Raw genomic sequence first — 26306 nt, forward strand, 5'->3', positions numbered from 1 at the left:
AGAGAGGGATGTGGAGATAATCCAGTGAGTGGCTGGGGATGGGGAGAAGAGCAGTGAGCAACAAGGGTGGGCTTTGGAGGAAAGGCCTAACAGAGGCAGGGCCTTGCTGGAAGACGTAAAAGGGGGCAGTCCTTGGGGGAATAGGCAGGGCAGGCCATGGGCCCTCAGGGGTCCAGTTAAAAGCAATTAGAAAGATGGGAACCCTGTGTTAAGTGTTGTACACAGACTGATTCCCCAGTCTGTCATGTTGACACAGCACGGTAAGGCCAGGAAAGGATTCAGTGTCACTTTGACTGTCTAGTAAGTGATTCAGGGAAGAGGGCCCAGCACTATCTCACCAGCCAGCTCTGAATGCAGGTCGGTCTGACTTCTACAGCACCAGGATTACAATTCAGTTTTCTTTATGAGTAAAGAGCTGGAGCAGCCTGTCCCAGATCTGTTTGGTCCTCACCCCATAGATGATGGGGTTTAGCATGGGGGGCACCAGGAGGCTCACGTTGCCAATGAGAACACGGAAATGCAGGGCCACATTCAGGCCAAATCGATATGCGAGGGAGGAGAAGAGGCTTGGGATGTAAAAGGCTAAGATGGAACAGAGGTGGGAGCTGCAGGTCCCAATAGTCTTGAGCCGGGCATCCTTTGTGGGGAGCCTGAAGATAGCCCTGAGGATCTGTGTATAGGACACAGCAATAAAAAACACATCCAGACCCCTCACACCGAATACCACAAAGAGGCCGTAGTAACTACTGATGTGGGTATTGGCACAAGCCAGCTTCACCACGGCCATGTGCGTGCAGTATGTGTCGGGGATGATGTTGCTTTTACAATATGGCCATTGCCTCGTCAGGATGAGATAGGGCACTATGAGCATGCTACCACGCAGCACCACGGCCAGGCCAATCTTGGCCACCACAGGGTTTGTCAGGATGGTGGAATGTCTCAGGGGATCACAGATGGCCACATAGCGATCCAGAGCCATGGCTACGAGGATCCCAGACTCCATCACTGTGAAGCAGTGAATGAAGAACATCTGGGTGAGGCAGGCACTTAAACTGATCTCCCTGGAACTGAACCAGAAGATGCTCAGCATTTTGGGCAGCGTGGATGTAGACAGGACCAGGTCAGTGATGGCCAGCATGCAGAGGAAATAGTACATGGGGGCACGGAGGCTCAGCTCCTTCTTCACTACGAACAGGATGGTGAAGTTCCCCAAGATGGCTATGGCGTACATAGCACAGAAGGGGATGGAGATCCAGACGTGGGCTACCTCCAGACCAGGAATGCCCAGCAGGATGAAGGTGGAGGGGTTGGTGAAGTCGGTTGTGTTGGAATCTGACATGGAGTAGGGGGAGAAGGTGTCCAACACTGAGGGAGAATGGAGTCTCCTGCATGTATTATACGTTCCTCTGATTTCCTTAATGTTCTCTGGCTCTAGGCTGATGGTCGCAGTACAAATGCCTGGATGGAAAGACAATGTTAATATGAGACACTACATGCACTATAGGGGGGCTGTTATGAAGAGTGAAAAAGAAATAAAGCTTTGACAAAACATGTACCAGAGGGAAACATCCCCACTAGATCTCACATCATGGAAAAGACCTGGGCCCACTTATAGCAGCTCTATGGAAACCGTTGCTCATTCATAGCAGTGGTCAAAACAAAGACAATGTTCAGATGCCCAAGGAATGGGATGGAGAATTACTTGCTCTGGACACACACTCACTTCTGGACACTCAGTCTCTATAAAGGATACAGCCGATAGAAAGGGGATTTCTGAGACAGGCTCTGAGAATGGGGGAGGCTGCTGACAGTCTGAAAAGTCTGGGACTGTTTAGTTTAGAGAAGAGACCAATAAGGGGGTATATGATAGAGGAGAAGAAAATAAAGAATGGAATTGATAACATTCAAATGGACAAACACAGAACGGTTCCCGACCAGTAATATCTATAGACACTTAGTGTTTCAAAAGGGCTATGTAGCGAGGCGATGACTCACCAGCATGGCACCTCCTGCTCGTCATCTCGGGAATTAGCTCTCCAGCATATGGAGCGCCTCCTCCTGGACTCTGGCCCCCGTGTCCCTTCCGGACCCCAGTGCCCCTTTACCTTGGGGTCCTGCCCCCTGGCAATGCCCCCACATTCTGGGTCTCCTCTCCCTCGGGAAACCCCAACCCTCTATCCCCACCTTGCCTCAGTGGCTACTGCCACTCATCATCCAGCCCCCGCTCCCTGGGGCAGACTGCAGTCTGTCAAGGCCACTCCTCACTGGCAAGGGGGTTGGACCAGCTGCCTCTGCCTAGTCCCAAGCTGCACCTCTGTAGCCCCAGGACCTTTGTAGGTGCTCACCAAAGCCTGCAGCCTGGAGGTTTACCAGGCTGGAGCTCCCCAGATCCCTTTGCCCTTTTCCCCTGCACTGCTCCGCTTCAGGTTCCTCGCTCCCAGACAGCTAACCCTTCCCACGCCAGGGCTGGAGTCAGACTCTTTCAGCTCCTGGTCCCCAGCCCTCTTCTCCGAGCCAGCTGAGGCCTGATTGAGCTGCCCCACCTGTGGTCAGCTACCCAGGTGCTTTCACTCCTTTTCCCAGCCACAGCCCTCTCCAGGGCTGCTTTTACTCTTGGCTCCCCAGGGCTGTTTTACCTGCTTCAGGGACGGAGCAGGGTGACCACCCCGCTACAGGCTAAGGAAAGGCCAAAGGTCAGTAAAACTGATTGGGAGGAAACATTTGAAGAGAAAAAATGAGAAGGAAAATTGGGATTCCTTGAAGAAGAGTTTATTAGATTGGCAAAAAGCCACTAGTCCAGAAAGTAGAGAACTTTGGACAAAAACCCAGTTTACTGACAACGTGAAGGCAGCAATTGTGGGGGGACAGGATGGGAAGGAATATTTAACAAATGGGGGAAAAGGAAAATAGAGAGAGCAAATAACACAAATTGGAATTTATGAAACTTGATAAGGGATGCTAAAAACATCATGGAAAAATCCTTGCTTGGCAGGTTTAAGGATCACAAAAAGGAGGTTATTAAAGTATATTGAGAACAAAAGAAATCCTAGAAAAGGTTTAGGGCAATTCTTTGAGGTAGAAACAAAGTTTGTTAGTCTTGCAGGAAAGGTAGATACCTTCAAGATATCGTTGGGTTCTGCATTCGGAAAGAAGCAGTATGAGAAACATATATCACCTAAGATGATGAAATACTTTCCAGTCCATTAGAAGACAAGGATGGCGATAAACAGCATCTACAATTGAATCTTAGAGTTCCAAACACCAGAGTTACAAACTGAGTGATCAAGTGCACATCTCACTGGGAACCAGAAGTACATAGTGAGGCAGCCGGAGAGACTAAAAAAGGGGCGGGGAGAGGGAGGCAAATACAGCCCAGTTCTGTGTTAAACGTAAAATATTCAATAAAAATAGGGAAAGTTTTAAAAAAAAGATTTTACAAAGTTAAGAAACAAATGGTCTGGGATTAATTAAAAAAATATAGGCATATAATTAATATATGGCATATAATTAATGCAAGTTAACAACATGGTTTATGGAAAACACAACTTGCAAATAAACCCGATTTCATCCTGAAATGAGAGTACGCTTTTGATTGATCAAGGGAACCAAGCAGATGAATAGACTTTGATTTCTCTGAGGCATTTGTTTCAGTAGGGGAAAAATTCAGGCAAAAAATAGATAAAAACTGGCTCACTGACAGATCTCAGAATGTAATTGTCAATTTGCCATTGCCAGTGAATGGGGCTGTTTTTATGAGGTTCTGCAGGGATTTGTTTTTGTCCCACTGCTAATCAATATTTTCATCAACGATCTGGAAGCAAATAGAAAATAACTGCAGATAAAATACGCAGATGACCCAAAGATTGGCACATTGATTACAATGCAGATGTCAGGGCAGGCACATTGACTGATCTAGGGCATTTGGTGATCTGAGGCCATGCAAACAAAATGTTTTAATACAGACAAATACAAAGAGATCCTCTTGGAACAGGGAATGCAGGCTCGACCCACAGACTAGGGAACTGTATTATGGGATGCAGGACCCTGAGAAGGCTTTAGGGGTCATTGTAGACAACCCACTCATCGTGAGCTCCCAGTGAGATGCTGTGGCCAAAAGCGCTGATGAGATCCTTGGATGCATAAACAAGGGAGTGGTGAGTTGGAGCAGGGGAAGGATTTTACCTCTGCACATGTTATTGGTGAAACCAACTGTGTCCACTCCCGGGTTCCACATTTCAGAAATGATGTCGAAAAACTGGAGAAGGCACAGAAAACAGCAACAAAAATGATTGGAGACTGGAGAAAATGCCAGTCAGAGAGAGTAACTTAAGGGGCTTCGTTTATTCAACTTGAATACCAATGATGTACTCTTTAATCTAGTGAAGAAAGGCAAAGCAGGACCCAGTCACTGGAATCTGAAGCCAGACAAATTCCAGTTGAAAATAAGGGCTAAGTTTTTAACACTCAGCGTGATTAACGTTTGCAACACACTGAGAATGGAAGTGGTGGATTCTCCAACTCCACATGGCTACAGATCCAGACTGGATGCTTTTCTGGAAGATCTGCTTGAGGGCTTGACTACACTTAAATAGCTACAATAGTGCTGCCATAGAGCTTCAAGGTAGACACTACTTACACCGACGGCAGGGGTTCTCCCATCTGCGCGGTTAATCCGCCTCCCCAAGAGGTGGTAGCGAGGTCGATGGAAGAATTCTTCTGTTCACCTCATGCTGTCTGCACCAGGGTTAGGTTGATATAGCTATATCTCTCAGGGGGATTTTTTCAAAAAAGGCAAATGCAATGGGAGGTTCTGTAACAGGGTCTTGAGTCACCACCACTGGTGCCTCCTGAGGTTTGCTCCAGGAATTAGCTCTTATCAACTGTGGAGCGCCCTCTGCGCGTGGTGTCTCGCCCGTTGTCTGCTCTGCTGCTTTGGGAACTGCCTTGCTCCCCGCTCAGCAGTATCCTCTTCAGGACACTGACTCTGGCAGTGCCTACTACTCCACTCTCACCCCCTTTGGGGGGAGGGGGAGTAATGACAGCCCTTCAGCTTGCACCTGCCTCAGTGGCCAACCACAACCCCAAAGTCTAGTCCCTCACCTCAGGGGCAAGTTGCCGTCTGTCTCGGCCACCGTTCTCCATGGTCAGGTGCAGTGCAACAGGGTGGGGGGGGAGACCCAGGCCCACCCGCTACTCTGGGTCCCGATTCAGGGACCCTCTAGCAGCAGCCTCTCTGCCCTCCTTTTCTACCCTCTTGTCCGACTATCTTCCCTAGGACACTTCCCCTTTGACTCCTTGCACCTTCTCGGCCCTTCTAGTCAGGGGTCACAGCCTGGCAGGTAATGGGCCGGAGTTCTCCTCTGCTCCCCAGAGCCTGCCCAGCACTGCTCTGTCCAAGGTGCTACCTCTTTACCTCAGGAGCTAGTCCTCCTCCCTGCTAATCAGGGAGAGACTGCCCTCTCCTTTGCTAGGCAGCCTTTATATAGGGCCCAGCTTGGCCCTGATTGGCTGTCTCTTTCTTTGTCCTGACTGGCTCTCCACAGGCCTTTGCTGACTGGCTGCCAGTCTGCACAGTCTCTCTGGCCTGTTCCAGCCCATTTTCTCATGGAGTCGGGTAGCCGCCCCACTACAGGTCATAATAATGGAAGCATAACATGCAAATCATGTCTAGTGATACTATTCATCTACACGGCGCTGGTTAGGCCTCAGCTGAAGTATTGTGTCTAGTTTGGGTCACCAATGTATAGGAAGGATGTAGAGAAACTGAAAAGGATCCAGAGGCAAGTGACAACGATGATCAAAGGGATAGAAGGAAAGCCATGCGAGCAAGGGCCGAAGCAACCATTTGTGCCCTGTTTGGAAAAGAGGCGATTGAGGGGGAGATGGGAGCAGTCTTCAGATATTTGAAAGGCTGCGATAAGAAATATGGAGGAAAGTTATTCTCTCTTGCTGCAGAGCACAGGACAACAGGCAGTGGGTTCAAACTCCAGCATAGCAGATTTAGATTATATCTGAGAAAAAAACTTCCTAACTTTAAAGAATGGGAGGAAAATGGACCAGATGCCTTGGGTGCTTGTGGAAACTCCTTCGCTGGAGGTGTCCCAAAGGTTGTGGGACGAAATCTCTTTGAGATGGTTTAGGCACAGCACATCCTACATCTTGGCAAGGGGTCAGACTAGCCCACCCTTTCATTCTTTTCTAACCCCATGGCTCTATGATTCTATACTGTAAAATCCTAGAGTGGAACAGGTCTTAGTCACATACCAGTTATGAAGTTTGATTCAGGGGTAATTAGGTAAAATTGAATGGACTGTGTTATACAGGACGTCAGGCTGGATGATCAAATGGTCCCTTCTGACCTTAAATCATATGAATCTATGACAAAGAAAGTAGATCAGGCATTTGTATCTACTATGTTTCACAAAACACGAACAACTGGACATTTAATTACATTGAAAATCTAAACATCTAACACGGATAAAGAAAATAGTTTACATTATACCTATTTGGCCTCTGGTACTCTGTCCCAATGACATTACTGGAGCTAACAGCTTAGCTGAATGGTACTCACCAATGGATTGGCCATTATAGATAGTTCTGCTGGCACCCTTAGTTAAGGCTGTCTGACCCCTTCAATTGGGAGACCTCATTTTCTTTTGTTTACAAGTTTGCCAAACTTTAACTGTTTGGACTTATATTTGCAATGCTGGGTGTCTGCTTCTGGCTTAATTGTGTTTGGAAACACAATACAAAGCAGAACACAAGGCATAACAGTTCATCTCATGTCTCAAATGAAGCTAGGAGAGAATATGTCTTGTCCATGTTGAAAAATTCCTATAATTATTCCAGAGAAGTGCCCTTCCACCTCAATGATTTTCAGCATATAAAAGTCAGGTAACGACTCCCTCCCTCCCCCACTCAACCCAGTTAACAGCCAGAGCCTGGAGATGCAAGGGGAGAGGAGTTGACAGTGTCTGTGCATTAACACACATCTGGCTCCTGAGGTCTTTACTCAGCTCTTACTCCAAGGGAAATTTTGTTTCGGTGGGGCATGAGCAAAATACAGTGCATGGCCTCTGAATTTGGCCTTGTATTGTACATCTACTAACACCTTTCATCATGAAGCATCCACTGTGCCACTCAAATACAGCCGCCTCAGGGCGTGAGGCCATTGGCAGGGGTGGGTGGATGTTCACAGAAAGGAACGGCATTTGGCAGTGATACTGGAGCAAACTCACCCCTGTGGCGAGCAGATGTTTAATGGCTGTGCAGAACAAACTCCTCAGCTAGAGATGGGTACCTGTGAATTTTGCAGTGGAAGTGTCTTCCCTGGGAATCCCAGTCCCACACCTCTCTCACCCCAGCAGCTGCGTCAACAAAAATAAAAATAGGGGTATGCACCGTTTATTATATAGCTCCGTGCAATCCCAGTGGGATTTGCTCGGCCTCTAGAGGAGAAGTGGCATCTGGATGTTAACAGGCTGAAGACCAGAGACACTCTAGCCAATGTCTTTCTTTCCATGTCTGCGCTTCTGTGCTATTTATCCAGTTTCAGGAGTAAACAGTAATTAAGGGACCTTCCCAAAGGGAGATGAGAACTCTTGGGCTCTGTACTGAGTCAGAGAGGAATTGGCTGCTCTGTGTATTTATGCATATTTGAAAATTATAGTTGATTAGGAAGAAAACTAGGGATAATGCCTAGGCCTCCATAGAGTCTGATACCCTGTAAATGCCCAGGTAGATAGCAGACAGACAGATCTGGAGGGAGATGACTGAGGGGACACACAAGCACTTTCTACAGGCATACAGGACTGTCGCTAAGACATCAAAAATCAGTAATTCTTATCAAGAACTAATATCATACTGTGCTGCACCTTTCATTGATGGATCCTGAAAACTCCTAGCTTGGTAAAGTCCCTATGAACATATCCCCATTATAAAGAGAGGTAAATTCAGGCAAAGGAAGACGTGACTTGGCGGAGGTCCCACAGAGAATGACAGACAGAACTCAGGAGTCCTGACTTACCTACTGTAACCACCATCTCCCCTTCAGTAACTGAGTTCATGACAAGAGGGCAATGGACTCATGGTCTAGGAGGGTCCGTTCGCTGGGTGGGTGTGATGAATTTCCCAGGGTGTAACCTGGAACTGGGATACCAGTGATCCCTCTGATATACCAGTCTGGGCTCCGTTTCACACTATGAGACTATGGGAAGCCGCTATCCTTTCCAGGTCTTGCACTTACACAGCCATATTAGCTAGTGAAAGCTAATGCTTTCACTAGCCACCCAATAGCAATAGCGAGGCTACAGCCAGTTCCCCCCAGCTCCCCAGCCTGGGACCCCAGCGCTGTACCATTTTCCCCTTGTTGGAGCCTGTCCAGTGGAAGTTTATTACCCAGTCCGCCCTTCTCTCAGTGTGGAGAGGACAATGCACCAACTCCATTTCCTGAGGAGATTTCCCTTCTGCATTTCAAACAACACTCTGTTTTAGGGCAAATATGTAAAACAGATTTATTAAGTACAGAAAGATTTTAAGTGACTATACATAAAAGCGTACAGGTCATAGCCCGTTACCTCAGAAATAAACAGAATTGTAATGTATGTTCTATAGACTAGACAGGATAACATGAGGGGGAAAGGAGTCTATTTTAAAGAATCCTTATTGAGGTTGCAGGAAAAAAACATTCCAATGTGTAGAAAAAATAGTAAATATGGCCGGTGACCAGCTTGGCTTACCAGTGAAATCCTTGCTGATCTTAAACACAAAAAATAAGTTTACAAGAGAGGAAGCTTGAACAAATGACCACGGAGGAGTATAAAAATATTGCTCAGGCATGCGGGAGTAAAATCAGGAAGGCCAAATCACACTTGGAGTTGCAGCTAGCAAGGCATATTAAGAGTAATAAGAAGGGTTTCTTCAAGTATGTCAGCAACAAGAAGAAGGTCAGGGAAAGTGTGGGCCCCTTGCTGAATGGGGGAGGCAACTTTATGACAGAAGATGTGGAAAAAGCTACTTTACTCAATGCTTTTTTTCCCTCTGTCTTCACGAACAAGCTCAGCTCCCAGACTGCTGCACTGGGCAACACAGCATGGGGAGGAAATGACCAGCCCTCTGTTGAGAAAGAAATGGTTCAGGACTATTTAGAGAAGCAGGATGAGCACAAGTTCATGGGGCCGGATGTGCTGTATCCGAGGGTGCTAAAGGAGTTGGCGGATGGGATTGCAGAGCCTTTGGCCATTATCTTTGAAAACTCATGGCCATTGGGGGAGGTTGCGGATGACTGGAAAAAGGCTACTGTAGTGCCCATCTTCAAAAAAGGGAAGAAGGAGAACCCAAGGAACTACAGACCAGTCAGTCTCAGCTCAGTCCCTGGAAAAGTCATGGAGCAGGTCCTCGAGGAATCAGTTCTGAAGCACAGAGGGCAGCGGAAAGTGATCGGGAGCAGTCAACATGGATTCACCAAGGGCAAGTCATGCCTGACTAACCTATTTGCCTTCTATGAGGAGATAATTGGGTCTATGGATGAGGGGAAAGAAGTGGATGTGTTATTCTTTGACTTCAGTAGAGCTTTTGATACAGTCTCCCACAGTATTCTTGCCCACATGTTAAAGTAGTATGAACTGGATGAATGGACTATAAGGTGGATAGAGCGCCGGCTAGATCATCAGGCTCAATGGGTAGTGATCAATGGCTCCATGTTTAGTTGGCAGCCGGTTTCAAGTGGAGTGCCCCAAAGGTCGGTCCTGGGGCCGGTTTTGTTCAATATCTTCATTAATGATCTGGAGGATGGAGTGGACTGCACTCCCAGCAAGTTTGTCGATGAGACTAAACTGGGAGGAGTGGTAGATACGCTGGAGGGTAGGGATAGGATACAGAGGGACCTAAACAAATTGGAAGATTGGGCCAAAAGAAATATGATGAGGTTGAACAAGGACAAGTGCAGAGTCCTGCACTTAGGACGAAAGAATTCCATGCACTGCTACAAACTAGGGACCGAATGGCTGGGCTGCAGTTCTGCAGAAAAGGACCTAGGGATTACGGTGGATGAAAAGCTGAATATGAGTCAACAGTGTGCCCTTGTTGCCATGAAGGCAAATGGCATTTTGGGTTGTATAAGTAGGGGCATTTCCAGCAGATCGAGGGATGTGATCATTCCCCTCTATTTGACATTGGTGAGACCTCATTTGGAGTACTGTGTCCAGTTTGGTGCCCCACACTACAAGAAGGATGTGGAAAAATTGGAAAGAGTCCAGCGGAGGGCAACAAAAATGATTAGGGGGCTGGAGAACATGACTTATGAGGAGAGGCTGAGGGAATTGGGATTGTTTAGTCTGCAGAAGAGAAGAATGAGGTGGGATTTGATAGCTAATTTCAACTACCTGAAAGGGGGTTCAAAGAGGATGGATCTAGACTGTTCTCAGTGGTAGAAGATGACAGAACAAGGAGTAATGGTCTCAAGTTGCAGTGGGGGAGGTCTAGGTTGGATAATAGGAAAAACATTTTCACTAAGAGGGTGGTGAAACACTGGAATGAGTTACCTAGGGAGGTGGTGGAATCTCCTTCCTAAGAGGTTTTTAAGGCCCGGCTTGACAAAATCCTGACTGGGATGATTTAGCTGGGGTTAGTCCTGCTTTGAGCAGGGGGTTGGTCTAGATGACCTCCTGAGGTCCCTTCCAAATCTGATATTCTATGATTCTAGGAACTAGGGGCCACCAAATGAAATTAATGGGCATCACATTTAAAACAAATAAAAGGAAGTTCTTCTTCACACAGTGCACAGTCAACTTGTGGAATTCCTTGCCTGAGGAGGTTGTGAAGGCTAGGACTATAGCAGTGTTTAAAAGAGAACCAGATAAATTCATGAAGATTAAGTCCATTAATGGCTATTAGCCAGGACGCGTAAGGAATGGTGTCCCTAGCCTCTGTTTGTCAGAGGGTGGTGATGGACGGCAGGAGAGAGATCACTTCATCGTTACCTGTTAGGTTCACTCCTTCTAGGACACCTGGCATTGGCCACTGTCAGTAGACAGGATACTGGGCTAGATGGACCTTTGGTCTGACCCAGTCTGGCCATTTTTATGTTCTAATGAGATATCTCCCTTTTATACCTGGGGAAACTGAAGCAGCAGGAATGGATGTGTCTTGCACTGGGACCATATCTCATGCATCCCTAGCTGCCTATACATTGCTTTTTCTCTCTGAGACCTGGCTCATATGGTCCATGCTGAGAACCAAGAGTCCCAGCTTTGCCACGGATTCACTGGGTGACCTTGGCACAGCTTCTCCATGCATTAAATGGAGATGATTATTTATTATGTCTAGTGTGCTGCTACTGAAAGGCCCGAATCAGAGTCACAGACTGCACTGATTTGGTTGCTTGCAGCACATAGTTGGGTTCTATGCTCTGTGTAGAGTTCCAGGCAGCGTGTGGTCTCTGGTAAACAATCAAGACAAGGCTGAAGACTGAGCTGGGTGGAAACCTGTTTTTGTGGCTGTAGTTTTTAGCTATTTCATAAATTCCTCCTGTTTAAGAAGGACGGCAACTCCATTGACCATGACACACAAATTGCACTCATTGCATCTAATACAACCCAGAGGAGCAAAGCCAGTTCATGGCCAGAGCAGTGGTGCTGCGCGGGAGGGGGGGGCAGGACTCCTGGTTCCTATTCTCAGATCTGGCATCGACTCATTGTGTGGTGTTGAGTAAATCACTTAGCTCAGTCTGTCCATGACATGGGTATATTGCTGCATAGCAACGAAGCTAAGGAGCTTATACATGTAGAGACTAAAACCATCACGCAGAACATATGTTAGTGTCAGCTCCACTGTCCAGCTTCAGCCCCTGGGCAATGGGTGCCCTGTAGCTCCAGATAAGGTGCCCTGTACGTGTGTCAATAGCTGACTAATGGAAGCTGTGCCACTGATCTCCCTCCCTATCAGCTACCAAAGCCACCCTGGCCGATGCCCAGCATCCAGCTTTCCCAGCTAACACAGGGGCTTATTCTTCAGCCTCTCTCAGCTGTTATTCCCCTAGCTTCAAAGCTTATTTCTTGCCCTGCCCCGGAGGCCTGGCTCAGGACAAAGGGCTCTCAGCCAATACCCAATGCAGGGACCCTGCCTGCTACAGGCCCCCAGCAAAGAGGAACAAAAGGGAGCTGAAAGCTAACGAAATAAGCCTCAAATGGTCTCTTCACTCAGGAGTCTGTATCTGAGCTTTAGGGCCCACGAGCCGTCTGATGCACAATCTCTCCCGCCTGTAACGTAAACCCTGCTCTTATACAGCTTCCTGGCTTCCCTCTCCACTCCTGATTGCCCTGAAGGCCCCAGCGCTGCATCCGCTGCAGGCTACTTGTCTTGTCAGGCTGCAGAGGGAGCCCAGCTGGGGGCTGAGGGCAGGGAGGTGGAGATGATCCAGTGAGTGGCTGGGGATGGGGAGAAGAGCAGTGAGCAACAAGGGTGGGCTTTGGAGGAAAGGCAGAACAGAGGCAGGGCCTTGCTTGAAGAAGTAAAAGGGGGCAGGGCCTTGGGGGAATAGGCAGGGCGGGGCACAGTGCAGGCCCACAGGGGTACAGTTAAAAGCAGTGAGAAAGATGGGATCCCTGTGTTAAGTGTTGTACACAGATCGATTCCCCAGTGTGTTACGTTGACACAGCACAGTAAGATCGGGAAATGGTTTAATGCCTCTTTAATGTGTCTTTGATTGTCCAGTCAGTGAATCAGGGAAGAGGTCCCAGCACCATGTCAGCAGCCAGCTCTGCATGGAGCTCGGTCTGAGAGCCAGGGCACCAGGAGAAAACTTTAGGTCCCTTTATGAGTAAAGAGCCGGAGCAGCCTGTCCCGGATCTGTTTGGTCCTCACCCCGTAGATGATGGGGTTTAGTGTGGGTGGCACCAGGAGGTTCACGTTGCCAATGAGAACACGGAAATGCAGGGCCACATTCTGGCCAAACCGGTACGTGAGGGAGGAGAAGAGAGCTGGGATGAAAAAGGCTAAGATGGAACAGAGGTGGGAGCCGCAGGTCCCAAAAGTCTTAAGCCGGGCTTCCTTTGTGGGGAGGCTGAAGATGGCCCTGAGGATCTGGGTATAGGACAATGCAACAAAAAACATATCCAGACCCTTTACACAGAATAGCACAAAGAGGCCGTAGTAGCTACTGATGTGGGTGTCGGCGCAGGCCAGATTCACCACGGCTATGTGCATGCAGTGTGTGTCGGGGATGATGTTGGTTTTGCAATATGGCCATTGCCTTGTCAGGAGGGGATAGGGCAGTATGAGCATGCCGCTGCGCAGCACCACGGCCAGGCCAATCTTCACCACCATGGGGTTTGTCAGGATGGTGGAATGTCTCAGAGGATGGCAGATGGCCACGTAGCGATCAAAAGCCATGGCCACGAGGATCCCAGACTCCATCACTGAGAAGCAGTGAATGAAGTACATCTGTGTGAGGCAGGCACTGAAATCGATCTCCCTAGAATTGAACCAGAAGATGCTCAGCATTTTGGGCATGAGGGATGTAGACAGGACCATGTCGGTGACAGCCAGCATGCAGAGGAAATAGTACATGGGGGCACGGAGGCTCTGCTCCATTTTCACGACGAACAGGATGGTGAAGTTCCCCAAGATCGCTATGACGTACATGGTGCAGAAGGGGATGGAGATCCAGACATGGGCCACCTCCAGGCCAGGAATGCCCTGCAGGATGAAGGTGGAGGGGTTGGTGAAGTCAGTTGTGTTGGAATCTGACATGGAGTAGGGGAGAAGGTGTCCAACTCTGAGGCAGAACGGTGTCTCTTGCCTGTACCGTACGTCCCCCTGACTTCCTTTATGTGCCAAGGTTCTAGGGTGATGCTCGCAGTACAAATGCCTGGATGGAGAGACAAGGTTAATATGAGACACTACATGCACTCCTGGAACCTGTTCTCAAGGGTGAGGCAGATTTTTCACTCTTCACAAATTGAAAAATTGACATTTTCACTATTCAGAGAAATAAATCATGAACAACTGATCATACTAATGCCAATTCCATATTTTATGGTGTTCCGTGCATCAAGAATTCCTACAGAACTTGGTATGGGAAACCTTAAGAGGCACCAGTGGGAAACATGAGTGTGGATACTGGTTATTCATCATCGTTCCTTAATGCAAAGAAAGCCAGGCTAGAGAGTCCATGCTGTAGGGTGTTCCCCATTCACCCAGTTGCTCAAAATCTAAGACTGGAAAAGAAACAAAGCTTTGACAAAACATGTACCAGAGGGAAAATAAACTAGAAACAAATCCAACTAGAAACAAATTTGGGGAAAAGACCTGGGTGTCATTGAGAGGAGCTCCATGGAAACAGTTGCTCATTCACAGCCATGACCAAGACAAAGACAATGTTTGGATGCCTAAGGAACGGGGTGGAGAATAACCTGCTCTGGACACGCGCTGAGTTGTGGACACTCAGTCTCTATAAAGGATATAGCAGATAGAAAGGGGATTTCTGAGACAGGCTGTGAGAATGGGAGTGGCTGCCCTATGCTGACAGACTGAAAAGTCTGGGACTGTTTAGTTTAGAGAAGAGACAAAGAAGGGGGCATATGAAAGAGGAGAGCAAAATGAAGAAAGAACTGATGACATTTAAATGGACAAACACAGAACAGTTTCGAACCAGTAACATTTATAGACACTTAGTGTTTCAAAAGAGCTAATTTCCCCAAAGGAGACGTGGTCAAGAGATAGTTGTGTTCTACATTTGGAGAGAAGCAGTATAAGATACTCGAATCACATGAGGTGATGAAATAGTTTCCAGTCCATTAGAAGACAAGGATGGCGATAAACAGCATCTACAATTGAATCTTAGAGTTCCAAACACCAGAGTTACGAACTGACTGATCAAGCGCACATCTCACTTGGAACCAGAAGTACTCAGTGAGGCAGCCGGAGAGCCAAAAAATCCAAAAAGACAGGGCGCGGGGTGGGGAGGCAAATCCAGGACAGTTCTGTGTTAAACATAAAGTATTCAGTAAAAAGGGGAAGATTTAAAAAAAAAAGATTTTACAAAATTAAGAAATAACGGAAAAGCTGGTCTGGGATTAGTTAAACAAAAAAGTCGTAGGAGTATAATTAATGCCTGTCAACAACATGGCGTATGGAAAACATGTCTTCCCAAATAAACCCAATTTCATCCTGAAATGAGAGTGCACTTTTGAGTGATCCTGGGAACCAAGCAGATGCAATAGCGTTTGATTTCTCTGAGGCATTTGTTTCAGTAGGGGAAAAAATAAGATAAAAAAATTCACACTATACAATATCAGTAGAGCACAGGTAAAGTGGACTAAAAACTGGCTAACAGAGATCTGAGAAAGCAGTTGTCAATGGGCCATTGCCACTGAATGGGGCTGGTTTTTTGATGTGCTTCAGGGATCCGTTTTTGGCCAAATACTATTCAGTATGTTCATCAATGATCTGGAAGTAAATAAAAAATCACCTCAGATAAAATTTGTGGACAACCCAAAGATTGGCAGATTGGTTACAAAGAGGAGGCCACGGCAGGCACACTGATTGATCTGGAACATTTGCTGAGCTGGGCCCATGCAAACAAAATGTTTTAATACCAACAAATACAAAGGGATCCTCTCAGTACAGCGAATGCAGGCTTGACCCACAGACTAGGGGACTGTATTATGGGATGCAGGACCCTGAAAAGAATTTCAGGTCATCGTAGACACCCAACTCATTGTGAGCTTCCAGTGTGATGCTCTGGCCAAAAGCGCTGAGGTGATCCTTGGATGCATAAACAGGGGAGCGATAAATTGGAGCAGGTGGAGGATTTTACGTCTGACATGGTATTGGTGAAACCAACTGCATCTAGTCCCGGGATCCACATTTCAGAGATAATGTTGAAAAACTGGAGAAGGCACAGAAAACAGCAATAAAAATGATTGGAGCTTCATTTATTCATCTTAAATACCAGTGACATGCTCTTTAACCTAGTGAAGAAAGGCAAAGCAACACCTAATCACTGGAATCTGAAACCAGACAAATTCCAGTTGGAAATAAGGGCCAAGAGTTTAGCAGTCGGGGCAATTAATATCTGGAACATATTGTAAAGGGACATGGCGGATTCTCCGACTCCCCATGTCTGCAGAGCCAGACTGGATGCTTTTCTGGAAGATCTGCTTGAGGGCTTGTCTACACTTAAAATGCTACAATAGTGCTGCCATAGAGCTTCAATGAAGACACTACTTACACCAACGGCAGGGGTTCTCCCGTCAGCGCAGTTAATCCACCTCTCCAAGAGGTGGTAGAAAGGTCGATAGAAGAATTCTTCCATTGACCTAATGCCGGCCACACCAGGGTTAGGTTGACACAGCTAGTATTCATCTACTTGGCACTGGTTAGGCCTTCGCTGGAGTATTGTGTCTAGTTTGGGTCACCGATGTATAGGAAGGATGTAGAGAAACTGGAAAAGAGCCAGAGGCAAACAACAAGGATGATCAAAGGGACAGAAGGCAAGCCATGCGAGCAAGGGCCAAACCAACCATTTGTGTTTGGATTGGAAAAGAGGAGATTGAGGGGGAGATGGGAGCAGTCTTCAGATACTTGAAAGGCTGCGATAAGAAAGGTGGAGGAAAGTTATTCTCTCTTGCCGCAGAGCACAGGACAACAGGCAGTGGGTTCAAATTCCAGCATAGCAGATTTCTATTATATCTGAGAAAAAACTTCCTAACTGTAAGACCAGGAGGACAATGGAACAGATGCCTTGGGAGGTTGTGGAAGCCAAAGTTGGCGGGACACCCAAATCTCTGGGATGGTTTAAATACAACACATCCTGCATCTTGGCCAGGGGTGAGACTGGCTGATGTTTGCATGTTTCTATCCCCATGGCTCTATGATTCTATAATGTAAAATCCTAGAGTGGAACAGGTCTTAGTCACACACGTTATGAAGCCTGAATCAGGGGTAACTGTGCAAAATTTAGTGGCCGGTGTTATACAGGATGTCAGGCTGGATGATAAAATGGTCCCTTCTGACCTTAAATCATATGAATCTATCAACAAAGTAGATCAGGCATTTTTATTTACTCTGTTTCACAGCACACAAACAAAGGAACATTCATTTACACTGAAAATCTGAACATGTAACATTGAGACAAGAAAATTGTCAAAATACTTCATATTTGGCCTGTGGGACTCCTTGACACCAACAGGATTGTAGCAAACAGCTTAGCTGAATGGGATTCACAAATGGATTGGCCATTGTAGGTGGTTCTGGGAGCACCTTTAGTTAAGGTTGTCTGACACCTTCAATTAGGAGACCTCATTTTTAGTTGTTTGCCAAACTCTAACCATTTGGACATATATTTGCAATGCTGGGTGCCTGCTTCTGGATGAACTGTGTTTTGAAAATTTCAGGAATAACAGTTCAGCCAACATCTCGAGGGAATCTAGGCGAGAAGATCTCTTGCCCATGTTGAAAAATTCTTATAGTTATTCCAGTGAGGAGTCCTAGCTCCTCCATGCTTTCCAGCAGATAAAATTAAGGTAACTCCTCCCTTCCCACTCACCCCCGTTAACAGCCAGAGCCCTGAAATGCAAGAGGAGGAGGTGACAGTCTCTGTGCATTAACACATATGTGGCTCCTGAGTTCTTTACTCAGTTCTTATTCCACGGGGAATTTTGCCTCAGTGGGGCCTGAGCAGAATATAGGGCGTAGCCTCCGATTTTGGCCTTATATTGTACATCTACACCTCTCATTATGAAGGATCCACTGTGCCACTCAAATACAGCCACCTCAGGGCGTGAGGCCATTGGCAGGGGCAGCTGGGTGTCCACAGAAAGGAACGGCATTTGGACAGCGATACAGGAGCAAACTCACCGCTGTGGTGAGCAGATGTTTAATGGCTGTGCAGAGCAGAAAGGACCACAGATCTATTCTCTATCCCATCACACCCATGTCACAGTGGGTTTGTCGAGCAGGTGAGCTCCTCAGCAAGAGATGGTACCTGTGAACTGTGAGATGGACGTGTCTTTCCTGGGAATCCCCCTCAGGAAGCCGTGACCCGCACCTCTCTAACCCCAGCTTCTGCAGCAACATCCCACGCCGAGAGCAAACTCAGGGTTGTGCACCATTTATAATATAGCTCTGTGCAATCCCACGGGGGTTCGTTCAGTCTCTCGGGGAGAAGCGGCTTCTGGATATCAACAGGCTGGAGACAAGCCTGTCTGCATTTCTATGCTATTTATATGGCATTAGGAGTAAACAGTAATTAAGGGACCTTCCCAAAGGGAGATGAGAACTCTTGGGCTCTGTGCTGAGTTAAAGAGGAATTGGCTGCTCTGTCTATTTGTATATATTTAAAAATTATAGTAGATTAGGAAGCAAACTGGGGATAATAACTTGTGCTCCATAGGGTCTGATATCCTGTAAATGGCCAGGATGGCTTGGTAGATAGGAGACAGACAGATCTGGAGACAGATGACTGAAGGGAGACACAAGCACTTTCTGCTGACACACAGGGCTGTTACTAAAGGATCAGAAATCAGTAATTCTCATCAAGAATTATCATCATTCTATGCAGCACCTTTCATTGACAGATCTTGAAAAACCTAGCTAGGTAAAGTCCCTATAAACATATCCCCATTATACAGAGAGTAAACTCAGGCAAAGGGACTTGGCGAAGGTCCCACAAAGAATGACAGACAGAACTCATGAGTCCTGACTTACCTACTGTAACTAACATCTGTCCATCAGCAACTGAGTCCATGGCAAGAGGGAAATGGACTCTCGGTCTAGGAGGGTCTGTTTGTTGGGTTGGTGTGATGGATTTCTGTGGTGTGTAATCTGGAACTGGAATAACTCCAGCTAACCAATCTGGGCTCCCTCTCACATTGTAAAGCTATGGGAAGCTGCTCTCCTGTCCAGGTCTTGTATTTACACAGCCAGACACAGACAGGGACACACCCAGCTGCGGTTCCATGAAAGCTTTCACTAGCCACTCATGAACCAACAATAGCGAGGTTCCAGTCGGTTCCCCCCAACTCCCTAGCCCAGGACCCCAGCGCTGTGCCGTTTTCCCCGTGTCAGGAGCCTGTGCAGTTGAAGTTTATTACCCAGTCTGCCCCTCCTCAGTGTGGAGAGGACAATGCACCAACTCCATTTCCTGAGGAGATTTCCCTTCTGCATTTCAAACAACACTCTGTTTTAGGCAAAATTTATAAAACAGATGTATTAAGTACAGACAGATACATTTTAATTGACTATAAATAATAATGAAGAGATCAAATCTCGTTACCACGGAAATAAACAAAATCATAAGGTAAGTTCTATACACTAGACAGGTTTTGAATCAAGAAGTGTCTCACTCTCATGGTACAAACAACCCACCAGTCTTCCATGCCCAGGCTGGAAACTCCTTCAGCCTGGGACCACAGCCTGAGTTTAGTCCTTGTTCCAAAGCTGTTTCTAGGTGTTGCGTTGTGGGGGGAGTGAGACCGGGAGATGATGTTGCTTAGGGTTAGGCTTCCCCCTGTTATAGCTTCTGCCATGTGGAGGCAGAAACTTCATTTTTCAAAGCAAAAGCTCCAGCACAATTAGTGGGAAAGTTCAGCATAAGATGGAGTCCAGTGTCACATGAGCTGGTCACATGCCAATGCCTGCTTCAATGAGTCATAGCAGGGGCCATTACCCATATCCTGGCTAGAGTATTCACAGGAAAGTCAGTCAGGTGCAGATAAACTTCTTCTAAGGCCTATTGTGTTTCCTAATGGGCGACTACCCTGAATGGTACGTCCACAATGTGCTGACTAAACTGGATGTAAACTCTATTGTGGGTATTATCCAGGAGCAAACACACTTCAAATACTGGTACATAATCTCTCTGTAGGCAACTTTAGCTACAAAAATGATACATGCATACAAATAGGGTAAGCATATTCAGCAAATCATAACTTTTCCATTGATATCTTACATGATATGCCTTATAAAAAACACATTATAATCATATCACCAAGGTAAATATGGGGGGTGCCAGGGTGCTGCTCTGGGGCACAGAATGTCACATCTCCCCCCTTAGTTTACTGCAGGAGTGTTAGACACTGATTAATGTGGTGGCAGTGGGCCAAGCCCTCTTTAGGTTTTGACCATACAACTCCCAAATGTTGCAAGCATTGTAGTGTTACAAAGTTGTTGTTCCAAAGTTCTGTGTACCTTTTAACAATTTGTGGATCAGCTAGTGAGCTCAAAAGTCAAAAAGAGTGCCTTCTCTGCGTCGCTAGAAAACATGCCTTTGTGTCTGTGCATCATGGTTAACCACTGTCTTTTTCCAAATGGTGATAACGCAATAGAAATATCCACCAAGGCCATGAGGTGTGCCTCAGTCTCCCTGTCCACACAGGAGACCAGGTTTATTGTGGCTTCCCTGCTCTGACAAACTTTGAGCCTGTTTACAGGTTTTAGCGGAGAAGCAGTATCCCCATAAAGCTTTTTGTTTACTACTCCTATTATGTCAAAAACTTTCCCAAAACCCATGCGTATTACACTTTTCATAGGATTCAGCATCAGTACCAAATTCTTTTTTATAAGAATAACCACTAGCTACAAACCTTGCATTACGAGTTTGCACAACAACACTAAAACTTTTATCACAAGTCTGCATTTTGAAGTATTGTTACTATACCGTGTCTTTTGCTGAGACAGTTTGGCTTGTTCAATACCTTCTGTGCCTTTCAGCTCCTTCCTGACCCTTAACCTGTGTTTATTTACTGGTTTTCCTTCCCCCTCAGTCCTGTTCAGGACGGATCTCAGTCTAAGGACATCTTTGTGTTCGTGGTACTCCAGGGTCCGGTGAGATAAGGATATAGGGGGATGTGACAAGTTCTCTGCCTGTCTCTCTTCCTGGGGCCCACTGGTTGCCCCAATAAAGCTCAGAGAGACTCCTAGTTATGCAGCACCCCTGGCTTTATTTACACAACGTTCTCCCACCACCAGTGTTATGCTATGTACAGAGCTTGCAGGCCTGACAATTTCCTCTCCTACCCAGAGTCTGACCCCAGCCTGGAGACTGGCCTTCCCCGGGCCATTCTCCCCTCTTCTGGCTGCCAGCCAGCCTTTATAGCCCTGGAGCCCTCCGGCCCGCAGGTGCAGCCAGTTCCAGAGGCCAGGCACCGGGCTTCTCCCCAGCCCCAATCTATTTCCCCTGATTGGGCTGGCTGAGCAGGGGCTAACTAGGTGCCTTTGCCCCAGCACGCTGCTCCAGGGCACTGTGCATGCTGGCTAGCTCTCTGCGGAGCTGTTTCCCACCCCAGGGTTATGTGCATGCGAAACATTTACACACTCACTCCTGGTCTTTCCCTGCAATCCCTCTGCTAAGCATGGGGACCTTCCCCATCCCCCTTTCCTAGAGAGCTGGGATCTGTGCTCTCTGGGCTAAGAGGTTTTTATTTTCTCAGCAGCTCTTACATACCTGCTTTCTCTGGCTTACCACCCCATGGAATTACCTCCTCCCCTCTCTCTGTTGGGTCATTAGCATTTGAATTCTGGGCTGAGCTCCCAAAGGCTGAAGGGTCAAAAACATTGTTAAGTATCAGAGATGTAGCCCTGTTAGTCTGGTTCTGTAGAAGCAGCAAAGAATCCTGTGGCACCTTATAGACTAACAGACGTTTTGCAGCATGAGCTTTCCTGGGTGAATGTTTTGCTGTTTTCACTTATTTTGATGTTTTTCTGTCCTTATTTCCCTTTCCCAAAATAAGCAAATAAACTGGTAACCTCTTTGACTGATCTCCAGCTGATCACTGTGCCACTATGACCGACTTCCCTGGGGTGAAACCTGGAACTGGGGTACAGCTGAGCCCTCTGGCATACCAGTCTGGGCCCCCTCTCCCAGATAAAGGAGATAAAGTGAAAAGCTGCAAACTCCTCCAGGTCCTGCACTCACTCAGAGATTCACAGGCAGGGACATACTTAGCGAAGTTACAGGAAAGCTTTTGCCAGCCACTCATGAAGCAAAAATAGAGGCTAGAGACCTGCCTCTGGCTACAGGTTTTTAGGCCCATTCTCAGGGTGCAGCTTCCATTCTAGTGCCTCTCGCTGTGAGCAGAGAGCTGTGCACCTAGAGCCTAGGCCCTGAGCCTAGTTTTATCCCCCGGATATCTCACTTGTAACCAGAAGGACACAGTGAGGCAGCCTGTCATAGGTTTCACCCTCACGCCGAACTTTAGGGTACAGATGTGGGGACCTGCATGGGAACCCCTAAGATTAATTACCAGCTTAGATCAGTATGCTGCCACCACCCAAATCATTTGAAACAGCTGTTTATGAGTCATTTGGAAAACTCTCTCTCCCCCCACAAAATCTCTCCCTCCCAAATACTGTAACCGTTCCCTCAGTAAACTTGAGAGACTTCTCCACCAAGTTCCTGGTGAACACCGATCCAAACCCCTTGGATCTTAAAACAAGGAAAAAATCAATCAGGTTCTTAAAAAGAAGGCTTTTAATTAAAGAAAAGGGGTAAAAGAAATACCTCTGTGAGATTAGCATACAAGCTACTCCACAGAGAACAGATTCAAAACACAGAGAATGTTCCCCTGGGCAAAATCTTAGTTACACAAAAAACCCAATTTGATTATCCCTCTAATGCACAAGATAAGTCACAAAAGAAAATAAACATAAACTTTTTTTTTTCTTCTTTAATACTCACTACCCTGTTTGATTCCTGGGTCTTTTCACTCTGGCACAAAACTGAAACTAACAATGAGACAAAGGAAAACTTCCCTCCCATCCTCTTGAAACATCTTGTCCCCAGACTGGTTCCTCTTATCAGGTGTCAGCTAGGCTAGGTGAACTTCTTAACCCTTTACAGGTAAAAGAGGCATTAACCCTTAGCTGTCTGTTTATGACACAGCCGGAGAGCCAAAAAGACAGGGAGGAGGCAGATACAGGACAGTTCTGTGTTAAACTTAAAGTATTCAATAAAAAAATGAACACCATGCAATATCAGAAGAGCACATGTAAAATGGACTAAAAACTGGCTAACTGAAAGATCTTAGAAAGTAGTTGTCAATGGGCCATTGTTAGTGAAGAGGGTCTTTCTATGGGGTTCTGTGGAAGAGGCCAGGGCAGGCATTCCGATTGATTTGAACCATTTGGTGAGCTGGGCCCATGCAAACAAAATGTTTTAATACAGACAAATACAAAGGGATCCTCTCGGAACAGGGAATGCAGGCTCGACCCACAGACCAGGGCACTGCATTATAGGACACAGGGACCCTGGAAAGGATTTGGGAGTCATTGTAGACAACCAACTCATCGTGAGCTCCCAGCGTGATGCTGTGGCCAAAAGTGCTGATGTGATCCTTGGATACATAAGCGGGAGTGGTGAGCTGGAGCAGGGGAAGGATTTTACCTCTGCACATGGCATTGGTGAAAACGACTGTGTCCACTCCCAGGGTCCACACTTCAGAAATGATGTTGAAAAAGTGGACAGAGTGCAGAAAGGAGCCAGAAAAATGCTTGGAGACTGGAGAAAATGCAGGTCAAAGTGGGAGACTTAAAGAGCTTCATTTACTAATCTTAAATACCAATAACATGCTCTTTAATCTACTGAAGAAAGGCAGAACAAGAGCCAATCTTTGGAATCTGAAGGCAGACAAATTGCAGTTGGAAATAATGGCCCAATGTTTGGCATTCAGAGCAATGAACATTTGGAACACACCGAGAAGGGAAGTGATGGATTCTCCAACTCCACACGTGTGCAGATCTAGACTGGATGCTTTTCTGGAAGATCTGCTGTTCTTCAAAAGCTACAATGGTGCTGCTGCAGTGCTTCAACGTTGACACTACTTACACCGACTTCAGGGGTTCTCCCATCAGCATAGTTAATCCACCTCCCGAAGAGGTGGTAGCTAGGTCGATTGAAGAATTCTTCCATTGACCTAATGCCGGCTACACCAGTGTAAGGTTGATATAGCTACACCTGTCAGGGGTGTGGATTTTTTAAAAAAAGGCAAATGGAAATCATGGGAGGTGATAGTACTCAACTACTTGGCACTGGTTAGGCCTCAGATGGAATATTGTGTCTAGTTTGGGTCACTGATGTATAGGAAGAATGTAGAGAAATTGGAAAGGATCCAGAGGCAAGTGACAACGATGATCAAAGGGATTGAAGGCAAGCCATACGAGCAAGGGCCGAAGCAACCATTTGTGTCCAGTTTGGAAAAGAGGAGAGTAAGGGGGACATGGGAGCCATCTTCAGATATTTGAAAGGCTGCGATAAGAAAGATGGAGGAATGTTATTATCTCTTGCCGCAGAGCACAGGACAACAGGCAGTGGGTTCAAACTCCAGTATAGCAGATTTCGATTATATCTGAGAAAAAACTTCCTAACTTTAAGACCAAGAGGACAATGGAACAGATGCTTTGGAAGGTTGTGGAAGCTCCATCGCTGGACGTATCCCATAGGTGGTGGGATGCCAATCTCTGTGAGATGGTTTAGACACAACACATCCTGTATCTTGGCAGGGGGTCAGACTTGCTGACCCTTGCATTCCTTTCTAATCCCATAGTTTATGTTTCCATCATGTAAAATCCTAGAGTGGAACAGGTCTTATTCACACACAAGTTATGAAGCTCGATTCAGGTGTAACTGGGTAAAATTTAATGGCCTGTGTTATACAGGATGTCAGGCTGGATGATCAAATGGTCCCTTCTGACCTTAAATCTTATGAATCTATTGACAAAGAAAGTAGATCAGGCATTTATATTTTGTCTGTTTCACTGCACACAAACAATCAATTACCTTGAAAATCTGAACATATACCATTGAGAAAAGAAAATTGTCAAAATACTTCATATTTGGCCTGTGGAACTCCTTGGCAGTGACATTATTGGAGAAAACAGCTTAGCTGAATGGGAATCAAAAATGGATTGACCATTGTAGGTGGTTCTGGTGGCACCCTTAGTATAGTCTGTCTGACACCTTCAATTAGGAGACCTCATTTTCAGTTTGCCAGACGTGTGCCAAACTTTAACCACGTGGACTTATATGTGGAATGCTGCACTCAGATTTGGTCACCACATCTCAAAAAAGATTTACTGGATTTGGATAAGGTACAGGGAAGGACAACGTAAGACTTGGGCTTTTCAACTTTGAAATCAGATGACTAAGGGGTGATATGCGATAGGTTTATAAAATCATGACTGGTGTTGAAAAATCGAATAAGGAAACCTTATTTACTCCTTCAGAAAACACATAACTAGGGGTCACGCAATGAAATTAATAGGAAGCAGATTTAAAACAAAGGAAGTATTTCTTCACAATCAACCTGGGAACTTTTTGCCGGGAGATGTTGCAAAGGCCAAAACTATAACAGGATTCAAAAAAGAACTAGATATATTCATGGAGGACAGGTCCACCTGTAGCTAATAGCCAGGATGGACAGAGATGGTGTCCCTAGCTGCTGTTTATCAGAAGCTGGTAGTGGGTGACAGAGAATGAATCACTTGATGATTGCTGTCATGAATATAGGGGGAAGGGTAGAAACCCTTATATATGCAGTAAAATAAAACCCCTCCTTAGTAGCTGTACTGGATTGCCTTACCTGTAAGGAGTTAAGCAGTTCAAATAACCTACTTGGCACCTGACCAGAAGGACCAATGAGGAAGAAGATACTTTCAAATGTGGGGGGGAGGATTTGTTTGTTGTTCCATTTTGTGGAGAGATGGAGGGTGAAGCCAAGCTGGTACAATATCTCCTGAAAATATACCTGGAATAATCCATCCAAAACCACAGAAATTGTAAGTAGGACAAGGAAATACATTAGTTTATCTTTTGTTTTGGCTTGTAAATTTTCCTATTGTACAGAGGTATTTTTATTCCTGTTTTTGTAAACATGAAGCTGAGTACAGAAGGGAATCCTCTGTGTTTTAAATCTGTTTATTACTCTGTAAAGTTACAAGAAATCCTGATTTTGCAGGTGTGATTCTTTTATTTATTTTTTTATAAATAAAATTCTTCTTTTAAGAACCTGATTTACATCAGTGTCCTGAGGACAAAGGGTCTCGTCTGTTCTCACATTGCTTAGGCAACTGATCGGTATATTATTCTCAAGGCTCCCCAGGAAAGGGTGTGAAGGTACTTGGGGGGATATTTTGGGGATAGGGATTCCAAGTGACCCTTCCCTGAATGTTTCTGTAAATCACTTGGTGGTGGCAGCAATACCATCCAAAAAAGGGGAGTAATTTTTGCCTTGGGGAAGCTCTAACCTAAGATGGTAGAATATAAAATTAGGTGGTCTTTCATGTGGGTTCCTACATTTGTACCCCAAAGT

The 26306-nt window shown here is 46.2% G+C and overlaps 2 protein-coding genes across 2 annotated transcripts; both read right to left on the minus strand.

The window, feature by feature from the left end:
* Window positions 1–391: 391 nt before the first annotated feature.
* On the minus strand, window positions 392–1339 carry LOC120399611 (olfactory receptor 52R1-like). Its single transcript, XM_039528048.1, has one exon. The coding sequence runs from the start codon at window positions 1337–1339 to the stop codon at window positions 392–394; it is 948 nt and encodes a 315-aa protein (XP_039383982.1).
* An 11385-nt stretch (window positions 1340–12724) lies between these two features.
* Window positions 12725–13749, minus strand: LOC120395761 (olfactory receptor 52R1-like). Its single transcript, XM_039520435.1, has one exon. It carries the CDS (start codon window positions 13747–13749, stop codon window positions 12802–12804), a length of 948 nt encoding a protein of 315 aa, XP_039376369.1. The 3' UTR covers window positions 12725–12801.
* Between the last annotated feature and the right edge of the window lie 12557 nt (window positions 13750–26306).

This window comes from Mauremys reevesii, linkage group 1, assembly GCF_016161935.1.
Source record: "Mauremys reevesii isolate NIE-2019 linkage group 1, ASM1616193v1, whole genome shotgun sequence".
Taxonomy (NCBI): Eukaryota; Metazoa; Chordata; order Testudines; family Geoemydidae; genus Mauremys; species Mauremys reevesii.

Excerpts from the sequence above, each read along its gene's own strand:
- LOC120399611 (XM_039528048.1), bottom strand. The coding sequence starts at position 1,339 with ATGTCAGATTCCAACACAACCGACTTCACCAACCCCTCCACCTTCATC.
- LOC120395761 (XM_039520435.1), bottom strand. The coding sequence starts at position 13,749 with ATGTCAGATTCCAACACAACTGACTTCACCAACCCCTCCACCTTCATC.